Source organism: Oncorhynchus mykiss, chromosome 4 (genome assembly GCF_057628025.1).
Source record: "Oncorhynchus mykiss isolate SJ-2025 chromosome 4, ASM5762802v1, whole genome shotgun sequence".
Taxonomy (NCBI): Eukaryota; Metazoa; Chordata; class Actinopteri; order Salmoniformes; family Salmonidae; genus Oncorhynchus; species Oncorhynchus mykiss.
In genome coordinates this window covers 1,402,501-1,418,733 of record NC_143025.1, presented here as the reverse complement: position 1 = coordinate 1,418,733, position 16,233 = coordinate 1,402,501, and the positions used below count along the sequence as shown (strand labels likewise).

Sequence of the window (16,233 nt, the reverse complement as noted above, 5' to 3'; positions counted from 1 at the left end):
AGGATGTGTAAAACATGAAGACTGATCATCAGGACGTGTAAAACACGAAGACTGATCATCAGGATGTGTAAAACATGAAGACTGATCATCAGGATGTGTAAAACATGAAGACTGATCACCAGGATGTGTAAAACATGAAGACTGATTATCAGGATGTGTAAAACATGAAGACTGATCATCAGGATGTGTAAAACATGAAGACTGATTATCAGGATGTGTAAAACATGAAGACTGATTATCAGGATGTGTAAAACATGAAGACTGATCATCAGGATGTGTAAAACATGAAGACTGATCATCAGGATGTGTAAAACATGAAGACTGATTATCAGGATGTGTAAAACATGAAGACTGATTATCAGGATGTGTAAAACATGAAGACTGATCATCAGGATGTGTAAAACATGAAGACTGATTATCAGGATGTGTAAAACATGAAGACTGATCATCAGGATGTGTAAAACATGAAGACTGATCATCAGGATGTGTAAAACATGAAGACTGATTATCAGGATGTGTAAACAAACAATAAACCAAGTGAATCTGTCAACCAAAAAGGGTTTGGTTGACTGATGTTTTATTGCACTCAAAGTCATTAATGGAGCATTGAGATGGGTGGTTAGCAAAGTTGTGACAAGTTTGAGGGGGGCTTGACTTGTAGACAGTCAAGTTGTTTATTGTTACAGTTGAAGTCAGAAGTTTACATACACTTAGGTTGGAGTCATTAAAACTAATTTTTTCAACCAGTCCACACATTTCTTGTTAACAAACTATAGTTTTGGCAAGTTGGTTAGGACATCTATTTTGTGCAAGACTCAAGTCATTTTTCCAAAAGTTGTTTACAGACAGATTATTCTACTTATACACTGTATTTCACTGTATCACAATTCCAATGGGTCAGAAGTTTACATACACTAAGTTGACTGTGCCTTTAAACAGCTTGGAAAATTCCAGAAAATTATGGCATGGCTTTAGAAGATTCTGATAGGTTAATTGACATAATTTTAGACATCATTTTAATTTTGGTGTACCTGTGGATGTATTTCAAGTCCTACCTCCAATCTCAGTGCCTCTTTGCTTGACATCATGGGAAAATCAAAAGAAATCAGCCAAGACCTCAGAAAAAAAATTGTAGACCTCCACAAGTCTGGTTCATCCTTGGGAGCAATTTCCAAACACCTGAATGTACCATGTTCATCTGTACAAACAATAGTACGCAAGTATAAACATCATGGGACCACGCAGCTGTCATACTGCTCAGGAAGGAGACACGTTCTGTCTCCTAGAGATGAATGTACTTTGGTCGAAAAGTGCAAATCAATCCCAGAATAACAGCAAAGGACCTTGCGAAGATGCTGGAGGAAACGGATACAAAAGTATCTATATCCACAGTAAAACAAGTCCTATATCAACATAACCTGAAAGTCGCTCAGCAAGGAAGAAGCCACTGCTCCAAAACCGCCATAAAAAACCCAGACTACGGTTTGCAACTGCACATGGGGACAAAGATCGTACTTTTGGAGAAATGTCCTCTGATCTAATGAAACAAAAATAGAACTGTTTGGCCATAATGACCATCATTATGTTCGGAGGAAAAGGGGGGAGGCTTGCAAGCCGAAGAACACCATCTGTGAAGCAAGGGGGTGGCAGCATCATGTTGTGGGGATGCTTTACTGCAGGAGGGACTGGTGCACTTCAGAAAATAGATGGCATCATGAGGATGGAAAATTATGTGGATATATTGAAGCAACATCTCAAGACATCAGTCAGGAAGTTAAAGCTTGGTCGCAAATGGGTCTTCCAAATGGACAATGACCACAAGCATACTTCCAAAGTTGTTATAAAATATCTTAAGGACTGCAAAGTCAAGGTATTGGAGCAGCCATCACAAAGCCCTGACCTCAATCCTATAGAACAGTTGTGGACAGAACTGTAAAAGTGTGTGCGAGCAATGAGGCCTACAAACCTGACTCAGTTACACCAGCTCTGTCAGGAGGAATGGGCCAAAATTTACCCAACTTATTGTGGGAATCTTGTGGAAGGCTACCCGAAATGTTTGACCCAAGTTAAACAATTTAAAGGCAATGCTACCAAATACTAATTGAGTGTATGTAAACTTCTGACCCACTGGGAATGTGATGAAAGAAGTAAAAGCAGAAAAAAATAATTCTCTCTACTATTATTCTGACATTTCACATTCTTAAAATAAAGTGGTGATCCTAACTGACCTAAAACAGGGAATTTTTACTAGGATTAAATGTCAGGAATTGTGAAAAACTGAGTTGAAATGTATTTGGCTAAGGTGTATGTAAACTTCCTACTTCATCTGTATGTATGAGCACCTAAAGTTGTGTTGTTGAGTAGACAATCACTGCCAACAATAGAGTGAATAAGCTAGTAGAGTATACTAACAGACCCTTTCCCCCATGTCAAATAACTGACTGGGTGTGAAAAGTTGGAGGAGCACTTGTCTTGTAGACAGTTTAGTGTATTGGTGAGTTTCTCTTTAACTGTTTTAAAGTCACCATTGGCCTCATGGTGAAAATCCCTGAGCGGTTTCCTTCCTCTTCGGCAACTGAGTTAGGAAGGATGTCTGTGTCTTTGTGGTGACTGGGGGCATTGATGCACCATCCAAAGTGTAATTATTACCTTCAATGTTTCCTTTTTCAAATTATTTTTTACCCATCTACCAATAGCTACCCTTCGTTTGAAAACTTCCCTGTTCTTTGTGGTTGAATCTGTGCTTGTAATTCACTGAGAGACATAGGGACCGTACAATTATCTGTATGTGTAGGGTACAGAGATGAGAGTCATTCATTAATCATGTTAAACACTATTATTGCACACAGAGTGAGTCCATGCAACTTAATTTGTTACTTGTTAAGCAAATCTTTACTCCTGAACTTATTTAGGCTTGCCTTAAGTGTGTTTCACCGGGCCTCTACTCTACTACCATATTATCTACAATGTGTATAGGCCAGTGGCCAACAAAAATTCTAATTGAATCCATTTTAGATTCAGCCTGTAACACAATAACATTTTGAAAAGGTCAAGGGGTGTGAATACTGTCTGAAGGCACTGTGGATCGAGAACTGTTATCAGCTGAATTTAGCAGTGTGCTATAGACCGTAGCAGGTGACCGTAGCAGGTGACTTCAGCTGTTGTTTGTCAGTACTGTGATTTCCCATTGTAGCCAATTCAATTGTAGAAATTCCGTAACCAATTTCTGGTAAATTCAATACCGATTTTGATACAGAATTTGGAGTTTTAATCACTTGGTAATTCATCAACAAAATTGAGATCAGCAAAAAACATAGCTGGTCGATAGGTCTACATTTACTTGTTGTTTCTGTGAACTTTTATTATCCTCCCTCATGATGGAGAGAAATGTGAAAATATCTTAAATATATGTGGATTTTTGGTAACAGTATTTCAAAGCACAAGGCAATGTTTCTTAAACGTACACACGGCAGAAAAAGACTAAACTAAATATTAGTGTTGATTTTTGGTAACAGTATTCTCATGGGTCCTTTATGTTGCTGCTCATGGGTCCTTTATGTTGCTAATCATGGGTCCTTTATGTTGCTGCTCATGGGTCCTTTATGTTGTTGCTCATGGGTCCTTTATGTTGTTGCTCATGGGTCCTTTATGTTGCTGCTCATGGGCCCTTTATGTTGTTGCTCATGGGTCCTTTATGTTGCTAATCATGGGTCCTTTATGTTGCTAATCATGGGTCCATTAAGACATGTTGCTCATGGGTCCTTTATGTTGCTAATCATGGGTCCATTAAGACATGTTGCTCATGGGTCCTTTATGTTGCTAATCATGGGTCCATTAAGACATGTTGCTCATGGGTCCTTTATGTTGCTAATCATGGGTCCATTAAGACATGTTGCTCATGGGTCCTTTATGTTGTTGCTCATGGGTCCTTTATGTTGCTGCTCATGGGTCCATTAAGACATGTTGTTGCTCATGGGTCCATTAAGACATGTTGTTGCTCATGGGTCCTTTATGTTGTTGCTCATGGGTCCTTTATGTTGCTGCTCATGGGCCCTTTATGTTGTTGCTCATGGGTCCTTTATGTTGTTGCTCATGGGTCCTTTATGTTGCTAATCATGGGTCCATTAAGACATGTTGCTCATGGGTCCTTTATGTTGCTAATCATGGGTCCATTAAGACATGTTGCTCATGGGTCCTTTATGTTGCTAATCATGGGTCCATTAAGACATGTTGCTCATGGGTCCTTTATGTTGCTAATCATGGGTCCATTAAGACATGTTGCTCATGGGTCCTTTATGTTGTTGCTCATGGGTCCTTTATGTTGCTGCTCATGGGTCCATTAAGACATGTTGTTGCTCATGGGTCCTTTATGTTGCTAATCATGGGTCCATTAAGACATGTTGCTCATGGGTCCTTTATGTTGTTGCTCATGGGTCCTTTATGTTGCTGCTCATGGGTCCTTTATGTTGTTGCTCATGGGTCCTTTATGTTGTTGCTCATGGGTCCTTTATGTTGCTGCTCATGGGCCCTTTATGTTGCTGCTCATGGGTCCTTTATGTTGTTGCTCATGGGTCCTTTATGTTGTTGCTCATGGGTCCTTTATGTTGTTGCTCATGGGCCCTTTATGTTGCTGCTCATGGGTCCTTTATGTTGTTGCTCATGGGTCCTTTATGTTGTTGCTCATGGGTCCTTTATGTTGTTGCTCATGGGTCCTTTATGTTGTTGCTGCTCATGGGTCCTTTATGTTGTTGCTCATGGGTCCTTTATGTTGCTGCTCATGGGTCCTTTATGTTGTTGCTCATGGGTCCTTTATGTTGCTGCTCATGGGTCCTTTATGTTGCTGCTGATGGGTCCTTTATGTTGTTGCTCATGGGTCCTTTAGGACATGTTGCTGCTCATGGGCCCTTTATGTTGCTGCTCATGGGTCCTTTAAGACATGTTGCTGCTCATGGGTCCTTTCTGTTGCTGCTCATGGGCCCTTTCTGTTGTTGCTCATGGGTCCTTTAAGACATGTTGCTGCTCATGGGCCCTTTATGTTGCTGCTCATGGGTCCTTTAAGACATGTTGTTGCTCATGGGTCCTTTATGTTGTTGCTCATGGGTCCTTTATGTTGTTGCTCATGGGTCCTTTATGTTGCTGCTCATGGGTCCTTTATGTTGTTGCTCATGGGTCCTTTATGTTGCTGCTCATGGGTCCTTTATGTTGCTGCTCATGGGTCCTTTATGTTGTTGCTCATTGGTCCTTTATGTTGCTGCTCATGGGCCCTTTATGTTGCTGCTCATGGGTCCTTTAAGACATGTTGCTGCTCATGGGTCCTTTATGTTGTTGCTCATGGGTCCTTTAAGACATGTTGCTGCTCATGGGTCCTTTATGTTGCTGCTCATGGGTCCTTTATGTTTCTACTCATGGGTCCTTTAAGACATGTTGCTGCTCATGGGTCCTTTAAGACATGTTGCTGCTCATGGGTCCTTTATGTTGCTAATCATGGGTCCTTTATGTTTCTACTCATGGGTCCTTTATGTTGCTGCTCATGGGTCCTTTATGTTGCTGCTCATGGGTCCTTTATGTTGCTGCTCATGGGTCCTTTATGTTGCTGCTCATGGGTCCTTTAAGACATGTTGCTGCTCATGGGTCCTTTATGTTGCTGCTCATGGGTCCTTTCTGTTGCTGCTCATGGGTCCTTTAAGACATATTGCTGCTCATGGGTCCTTTATGTTGCTGCTCATGGGTCCTTTAGGACATGTTGCTGCTCATGGGTCCTTTATGTTGCTGCTCATGGGTCCTTTAAGACATATTGCTGCTCATGGGTCCTTTATGTTGCTGCTCATGGGTCCTTTATGTTGCTGCTCATGGGTCCTTTATGTTGCTGCTCATGGGTCCTTTATGTTGCTGCTCATGGGTCCTTTAAGACATATTGCTGCTCATGGGTCCTTTATGTTGCTGCTCATGGGTCCTTTATGTTGCTGCTCATGGGTCCTTTATGTTGCTGCTCATGGGTCCTTTATGTTGCTGCTCATGGGTCCTTTAAGACATATTGCTGCTCATGGGTCCTTTATGTTGCTGCTCATGGGTCCTTTATGTTGCTGCTCATGGGTCCTTTATGTTGCTGCTCATGGGTCCTTTATGTTGCTGCTCATGGGTCCTTTGAGACATGTTGTTGCTCATGGGTCCTTTATGTTGCTGCTCATGGGTCCTTTATGTTGCTGCTCATGGGTCCTTTGTGTTGCTGCTCATGGGTCCTTTATGTTGCTGCTCATGGGTCCTTTATGTTGCTGCTCATGGGTCTTTTATGTTGCTGCTCATGGGTCCTTTAGGACATGTTGCTGCTCATGGGTCCTTTATGTTGCTGCTCATGGGTCCTTTCTGTTGCTGCTCATGGGTCCTTTAAGACATATTGCTGCTCATGGGTCCTTTATGTTGCTGCTCATGGGTCCTTTATGTTGCTGCTCATGGGTCTTTAGGACATGTTGCTGCTCATGGGTCCTTTATGTTGCTGCTCATGGGTCCTTTCTGTTGCTGCTCATGGGTCCTTTATGTTGCTGCTCATGGTTTCTTTATGTTGCTGCTCATGGGTCCTTTATGTTGTTGCTCATGGGTCCTTTATGTTGTTGCTCTTTGGTCCTTTATTTTGTTGCTCATGGGTCCTTTATGTTGCTGCTCATGGGTCCTTTAAGACATGTTGCTGCTCATGGTTCCTTTATGTTGCTGCTCATGGGTCCTTTATGTTGTTGCTCATGGGTCCTTTATGTTGCTGCTCTTTGGTCCTTTATGTTGTTGCTCATGGGTCCTTTAGGACATGTTGCTGCTCATGGGTCCTTTATGTTGCTGCTCATGGGTCCTTTAAGACATGTTGCTGCTCATGGGTCCTTTCTGTTGCTGCTCATGGGTCCTTTAAGATGGAAATGACCTCAAGTCAATAATAACCATTGGGTCATTGGTTGAGGCTTCTTGGGTGCGTGACATTACTCTGAGCCCTTACCAAAACACAAAACATGGCGGGCAGTTTTTCTCACCTCGGTTCTGAAACCAGTAGTAACCACCAACTTCAATGACAGTTAATTAAAACATTCCTGTGACAATAACACTGTTACCTAGCAGGGCTTGCTAGCTAACTGCAGTGTGTGAGTCATCTCAGTAGTTCTTTTGTAAAACACCTAGCGAAATTCTAACGCTAGCTAGTTAACGCTAACGCTAACGCTCGGCTGCTTCTAGACTCGGGAGCTCATGAGGGTTCAGGAGCCAGTGAGTTTGATCATTTCACCATGGGCAACAACAGCTCGTTACAAATTAGTTTTCAGCCAAATATGTTAAGCTAATGGTTAGTTTATCCATTGCCCAATGAATTTAGAAGGATAGCTACTGACTGAAATTGAGCTAGACTCTGGAGCCCACTGGTTAGACATGATTACACCACGGGCAACAATAACTGGCGACTATTTCGTTTCCTGTAAAATATGTCAAACTCATCGTTAGTTTTTCTACTGACCACTGCATTTAGACCCCTTACATCAGTCTTTAAAGGCCCAGTAAGTCAACAGAAGTTGGCAGATTAATGACTTACAAACAACAGCTGCAAATTCCAACAAAACTATATCAGGTTTTAAAGTTCTAACAGCACTATCATGAATCCAGCAAAGGAATGTGTGGGGTTAGAGTGCAGTATTAACATGTATTTTATTTCATTTCATTTCATTTCATAGAACAAAAGTTTTTTTTACCTGGCTTTAGCCACAGAGGGAGCAGGCCTGGGGGGAATTGCCTTGCAACATATACCTAGGAGGGAATCAAAGTCAGCATAGGGCAACAAATTCCCATGATTTGTGAATGTGTTCAGGTTGAACAGCTAGCGCGACATCTAAAATGGAAAAAAAATCTATACGATTTCATCTAATAGGTTGTATCTTACAAAATAACTACATTTTGGTCTCTACCAGTCATTAACTATTTACACATAATAGACATATTGGAACATTTATGGACAAACGTATACTCAACCTTTAATGGCTTTGAGAATAACAAAAAAATATGCATTAAAAATATGTCTGTGCTGTACGTTTGTCACTGTGTCATCCTGTGATCCCTGGTCATTACTCCTCGCAGCTATATTCTTTTGTCGTGTTTTTAATTTTTTAAAAACTTTTTATCCCCTTGAGGTAAAAAATCCTTCTTTCACAAAAGAGGACTTGACCAAGAGGGCAACTGAGAACTTTAATTGGATTTTGTAAATCTACTTTTGGAGCTTTATTCTGCCAATATGAGGTCTTTCTGAATCCTTGTGTCCGACATGGCCAGTTCTAGCCCTGTGGGTCTGTGAAGCATTGTGGATAGTGAGTCATACTCCTAACCAGATATTGTAGTCTGTCTGATTCACTGTTTGATTTACTAGCTGGGAGTCATTTGAAAAGAGGGGCATCTGTTCGAAAGTAAAAAGCCAGTGGTGTAAAAAACATTATGTTGACACAATACTCAGAACAGTTGGATCATTCATAGCAATAGTTGTTGTTACATAATGTGATTGTTTTTTTCTACATGTGTCTTTTCTTTTCGACTTAGCTAAAGCTTTATAAACTTTGTATTGAAATGACGGAAGGCTTTACTAAGCAACCACAATGTTATACTGTACACACAAGCTCAAACAGCTGAGGGAGAGTATAGTAACAGCTGAGACAGTATAGAAACAGCTGAGAGACAGTATAGTAACAGCTGAGACAGTATAGAAACAGCTGAGAGACAGTATAGTAACAGCTGAGAGACAGTATAGTAACAGCTGAGAGGCAGTATAGTAACAGCTGAGGGACAGTATAGTAACAGCTGAGAGACAGTATAGTAACAGAGAGACAGTATAGTAACAGCAGAGAGACAGTAAAATAACAGCTGAGGGACAGTATAGTAACAGAGAGACAGTATAGTAACAGAGAGACAGGATGGAGTTTAATAATGTTTTAGTTTCTTACGTCTACTTCCTGTTGTGTTTCCCCCCCAGAGTATTGGATTATCGTCTCGCTGTTCTACTACCCTGTACTGTACTTCCCTCTCCTGGCCTGTGGAACGCTTCGTAACGCCGTGGGGTACGTCCTGGGCTCCCTGCTTTCCTGGACTCACTTTGGGGTCCTCGTCTGGCAGAAGGCCGACTGCCCCAAGACACCAGAGGTGAGAGGGAGGGGGAGAGAGAGTGGATTGTGGTCTGTCCTAACCCTTGAGACAATTGAGACATGGATTGTGTATGTCCGCCATTCAGACGGTGAATGGGCACAACAAAATATTTAAGTGCCTTTGAATGGGGTATGGTAGTAGGTGCCAAGCGCACGGGTTTGTTTCAAGAACTGCTGGGTTTTTCACACTCAACATTTTCTCCTGTGTATCAAGAATGGTCCACCACCCAAAGGACTTCCAGGCAACTTGACACAACTGTGGGAAGCATTGGAGTCAACATGGACCAGCATCCGTGTCTACAAGGCTTTCGACACCTTGTAGAGTCCATGCCCCAATGAATTGAGGCTGTTTTGAGGACAAAAGGGTTGTGTGTAACTCAATACTATGAAGGTGTAACTAATGGTTTGTCCACTCCGTGTATGTTTCTCCAAGGTACAACTGCTACGAGTCGTAGACAGGATTGACGGATTTCAGTGATTTCAGAGGATTTCAATATTTAGAACTATTTAGGTCCAGGAGGTGTCAGCTGTGTGAAATTAAGTTCTCCAGAACTGCGCTATGCTTACACTAAGCACAGACACACACACACACACACACACAAACACACACACACGTAGACACACGCACACACACACACACGCACACGCACACACACACAGACACACGCAGACAAACGCAGACACACACACACGCACACACGCACACGCACACACACACAGACACACGTAGACAAACGCAGACACACACACACACACGCACACACACACACACACACACACTGACACACGCACACACACAAACACACGCACACATGCACACACGCACACACAGAAACACATACACACACACAGAAACACACAAACTCACAGATACCCACACACACAGAGACACACATACACGCACATACACATGCACACACACTCACAGACACACACACACACACAGACACACATACACTAACACACATACACACACACACAGGCAGACACACATACACACACACATACACACACACACAAACACACGCACAACCACACACGGACACACATACACACATTATTATATATAATATGCTGTGTTAATGTAGCATGGTATTTATCATATATAATATGCTGTGTTAATTAATGTAGCATGGTATTTATCATATATAATATGCTGTGTTAATTAATGTAGCATGGTATTTATCATATATAATATGCTGTGTTAATTAATGTAGCATGGTATTTATCATATATAATATGCTGTGTTAATTAATGTAGCATGGTATTTATCATATATAATATGCTGTGTTAATGTAGCATGGTATTTATCATATATAATATGCTGTGTTAATTAATGTAGCATGGTATTTATCATATATAATATGCTGTGTTAATGTAGCATGGTATTTATCATATATAATATGCTGTGTTAATGTAGCATGGTATTTATCATACATAATATGTTGTGTTAATGTAGCATGGTATTTATCATATATAATATGCTGTGTTAATTAATGTAGCATGGTATTTATCATACATAATATGTTGTGTTAATGTAGCATGGTATTTATCATATATAACATGCTGTGTTAATTAATGTAGCATGGTATTTATCATATATAATATGCTGTGTTAATGTAGCATGGTATTTATCATATATAATATGCTGTGTTAATGTAGCATGGTATTTATCATGTATAATATGCTGTGTTAATGTAGCATGGTATTTATCATATATAATATGCTGTGTTAATTAATGTAGCATGGTATTTATTATATATAATATGCTGTGTTAATTAATGTAGCATGGTATTTATCATATATAATATGCTGTGTTAATGTAGCATGGTATTTATCATATATAATATGCTGTGTTAATGTAGCATGATATTTATCATATATAATATGCTGTGTTAATTAATGTAGCATGGTATTTATCATATATAATATGCTGTGTTAATTAATGTAGCATGGTATTTATCATATATAATATGCTGTGTTAATGTAGCATGGTATTTATCATATATAATATGCTGTGTTAATGTAGCATGGTATTTATCATATATAATATGCTGTGTTAATTAATGTAGCATGGTATTTATCATATATAATATGCTGTGTTAATTAATGTAGCATGGTATTTATCATATATAATATGCTGTGTTAATTAATGTAGCATGGTATTTATTATATATAATATGCTGTGTTAATGTAGCATGGTATTTATCATATATAATATGCTGTGTTAATGTAGCATGGTATTTATCATATATAATATGCTGTGTTAATTAATGTAGCATGGTATTTATCATATATAATATGCTGTGTTAATTAATGTAGCATGGTATTTATCATATATAATATGCTGTGTTAATTAATGTAGCATGGTATTTATCATATATAATATGCTGTGTTAATTAATGTAGCATGGTATTTATTATATATAATATGCTGTGTTAATTAATGTAGCAAGGTATTTATCATATATAATATGCTGTGTTAATTAATGTAGCAAGGTATTTATCATATATAATATGCTGTGTTAATTAATGTAGCATGGTATTTATCATATATAATATGCTGTGTTAATTAATGTAGCATGGTATTTATCATATATAATATGCTGTGTTAATTAATGTAGCAAGGTATTTATCATATATAATATGCTGTGTTAATTAATGTAGCAAGGTATTTATTATATATAATATGCTGTGTTAATTAATGTAGCAAGGTATTTATCATATATAATATGCTGTGTTAATTAATGTAGCAAGGTATTTATCATATATAATATGCTGTGTTAATTAATGTAGCATGGTATTGATTATGTATAATATGCTGTGTTAATGTAGCATGGTATTTATTATATATAATATGCTGTGTTAATGTAGCATGGTATTTATTATATATAATATGCTGTGTTAATGTAGCATGGTATTTATCATATATAATATGCTGTGTTAATGTAGCATGGTATTTATCATATATAATATGCTGTGTTAATGTAGCATGGTATTTATTATATATAATATGCTGTGTTAATGTAGCATGGTATTTATTATATATAATATGCTGTGTTAATGTAGCATGGTATTTATCATATATAATATGCTGTGTTAATGTAGCATGGTATTTATCATATATAATATGCTGTGTTAATGTAGCATGGTATTTATCATATATAATATGCTGTGTTAATGTAGCATGGTATTTATCATATATAATATACTGTGTTAATGTAGTATGGTATTTATCATATATAATATGCTGTGTTAATGTAGCATGGTATTTATCATATATAATATACTGTGTTAATGTAGTATGGTATTTATCATATATAATATACTGTGTTAATGTAGTATGGTATTTATCATATATAATATGCTGTGTTAATGTAGCATGGTATTTATCATATATAATATGCTGTGTTAATGTAGCATGATATTTATCATATATAATATACTGTGTTAATTAATGTAGCATGGTATTTATCATATATAATATGCTGTGTTAATTAATGTAGCATGGTATTTATCATATATAATATGCTGTGTTAATGTAGCATGGTATTTATCATATATAATATGCTGTGTTAATGTAGCATGGTATTTATCATATATAATATGCTGTGTTAATTAATGTAGCATGGTATTTATCATATATAATATGCTGTGTTAATTAATGTAGCATGGTATTTATCATATATAATATGCTGTGTTAATTAATGTAGCATGGTATTTATTATATATAATATGCTGTGTTAATGTAGCATGGTATTTATCATATATAATATGCTGTGTTAATGTAGCATGGTATTTATCATATATAATATGCTGTGTTAATTAATGTAGCATGGTATTTATCATATATAATATGCTGTGTTAATTAATGTAGCAAGGTATTTATTATATATAATATGCTGTGTTAATTAATGTAGCAAGGTATTTATCATATATAATATGCTGTGTTAATTAATGTAGCAAGGTATTTATCATATATAATATGCTGTGTTAATTAATGTAGCATGGTATTGATTATGTATAATATGCTGTGTTAATGTAGCATGGTATTTATTATATATAATATGCTGTGTTAATGTAGCATGGTATTTATTATATATAATATGCTGTGTTAATGTAGCATGGTATTTATCATATATAATATGCTGTGTTAATGTAGCATGGTATTTATCATATATAATATGCTGTGTTAATGTAGCATGGTATTTATTATATATAATATGCTGTGTTAATGTAGCATGGTATTTATTATATATAATATGCTGTGTTAATGTAGCATGGTATTTATCATATATAATATGCTGTGTTAATGTAGCATGGTATTTATCATATATAATATGCTGTGTTAATGTAGCATGGTATTTATCATATATAATATGCTGTGTTAATGTAGCATGGTATTTATCATATATAATATACTGTGTTAATGTAGTATGGTATTTATCATATATAATATGCTGTGTTAATGTAGCATGGTATTTATCATATATAATATACTGTGTTAATGTAGTATGGTATTTATCATATATAATATACTGTGTTAATGTAGTATGGTATTTATCATATATAATATGCTGTGTTAATGTAGCATGGTATTTATCATATATAATATGCTGTGTTAATGTAGCATGATATTTATCATATATAATATGCTGTGTTAATTAATGTAGCATGGTATTTATCATATATAATATGCTGTGTTAATTAATGTAGCATGGTATTTATCATATATAATATGCTGTGTTAATGTAGCATGGTATTTATCATATATAATATGCTGTGTTAATGTAGCATGGTATTTATCATATATAATATGCTGTGTTAATTAATGTAGCATGGTATTTATCATATATAATATGCTGTGTTAATTAATGTAGCATGGTATTTATCATATATAATATGCTGTGTTAATTAATGTAGCATGGTATTTATTATATATAATATGATGTGTTAATGTAGCATGGTATTTATCATATATAATATGCTGTGTTAATGTAGCATGGTATTTATCATATATAATATGCTGTGTTAATTAATGTAGCATGGTATTTATCATATATAATATGCTGTGTTAATTAATGTAGCATGGTATTTATCATATATAATATGCTGTGTTAATTAATGTAGCATGGTATTTATCATATATAATATGCTGTGTTAATTAATGTAGCATGGTATTTATCATATATAATATGCTGTGTTAATTAATGTAGCATGGTATTTATCATATATAATATGCTGTGTTAATTAATGTAGCATGGTATTTATTATATATAATATGCTGTGTTAATTAATGTAGCAAGGTATTTATCATATATAATATGCTGTGTTAATTAATGTAGCAAGGTATTTATCATATATAATATGCTGTGTTAATGTAGCATGGTATTTATCATATATAATATGCTGTGTTAATGTAGCATGGTATTTATCATATATAATATGCTGTGTTAATGTAGCATGGTATTTATCATATATAATATACTGTGTTAATGTAGTATGGTATTTATCATATATAATATGCTGTGTTAATGTAGCATGGTATTTATCATATATAATATACTGTGTTAATGTAGTATGGTATTTATCATATATAATATACTGTGTTAATGTAGTATGGTATTTATCATATATAATATGCTGTGTTAATGTAGCATGGTATTTATCATATATAATATGCTGTGTTAATGTAGCATGATATTTATCATATATAATATGCTGTGTTAATTAATGTAGCATGGTATTTATCATATATAATATGCTGTGTTAATTAATGTAGCATGGTATTTATCATATATAATATGCTGTGTTAATGTAGCATGGTATTTATCATATATAATATGCTGTGTTAATGTAGCATGGTATTTATCATATATAATATGCTGTGTTAATTAATGTAGCATGGTATTTATCATATATAATATGCTGTGTTAATTAATGTAGCATGGTATTTATCATATATAATATGCTGTGTTAATTAATGTAGCATGGTATTTATTATATATAATATGCTGTGTTAATGTAGCATGGTATTTATCATATATAATATGCTGTGTTAATGTAGCATGGTATTTATCATATATAATATGCTGTGTTAATTAATGTAGCATGGTATTTATCATATATAATATGCTGTGTTAATTAATGTAGCATGGTATTTATCATATATAATATGCTGTGTTAATTAATGTAGCATGGTATTTATCATATATAATATGCTGTGTTAATTAATGTAGCATGGTATTTATCATATATAATATGCTGTGTTAATTAATGTAGCATGGTATTTATCATATATAATATGCTGTGTTAATTAATGTAGCATGGTATTTATTATATATAATATGCTGTGTTAATTAATGTAGCAAGGTATTTATCATATATAATATGCTGTGTTAATTAATGTAGCAAGGTATTTATCATATATAATATGCTGTGTTAATTAATGTAGCATGGTATTTATCATATATAATATGCTGTGTTAATTAATGTAGCATGGTATTTATCATATATAATATGCTGTGTTAATTAATGTAGCAAGGTATTTATCATATATAATATGCTGTGTTAATTAATGTAGCAAGGTATTTATTATATATAATATGCTGTGTTAATTAATGTAGCAAGGTATTTATCATATATAATATGCTGTGTTAATTAATGTAGCAAGGTATTTATCATATATAATATGCTGTGTTAATTAATGTAGCATGGTATTGATTATGTATAATATGCTGTGTTAATGTAGCATGGTATTTATTATATATAATATGCTGTGTTAATGTAGCATGGTATTTATTATATATAATATGCTGTGTTAATGTAGCATGGTATTTATCATATATAATATGCTGTGTTAATGTAGCATGGTATTTATCATATATAATATGCTGTGTTAATGTAGCATGGTATTTATTATATATAATATGCTGTGTTAATGTAGCATGGTATTTATTATATATAATATGCTGTGTTAATGTAGCATGGTATTTATCATATATAATATGCTGTGTTAATGTAGCATGGTATTTATCATATATAATATGCTGTGTTAATGTAGCATGGTATTTATCATATAT

General features: G+C 35.2%; 1 protein-coding gene across 1 annotated transcript in view; it reads left to right on the top strand.

The window, feature by feature from the left end:
- stra6 (signaling receptor and transporter of retinol STRA6) overlaps nucleotides 1-16,233 on the top strand; it is a 117,639-nt gene that overhangs the window by 32,637 nt on the left and 68,769 nt on the right. Inside the window, exon 6 of the mRNA XM_036968858.2 lies at nucleotides 8,984-9,150. Coding sequence (XP_036824753.1) covers nucleotides 8,984-9,150 — 167 coding nt within the window. The remainder of the gene's footprint in view (nucleotides 1-8,983; nucleotides 9,151-16,233) is intronic.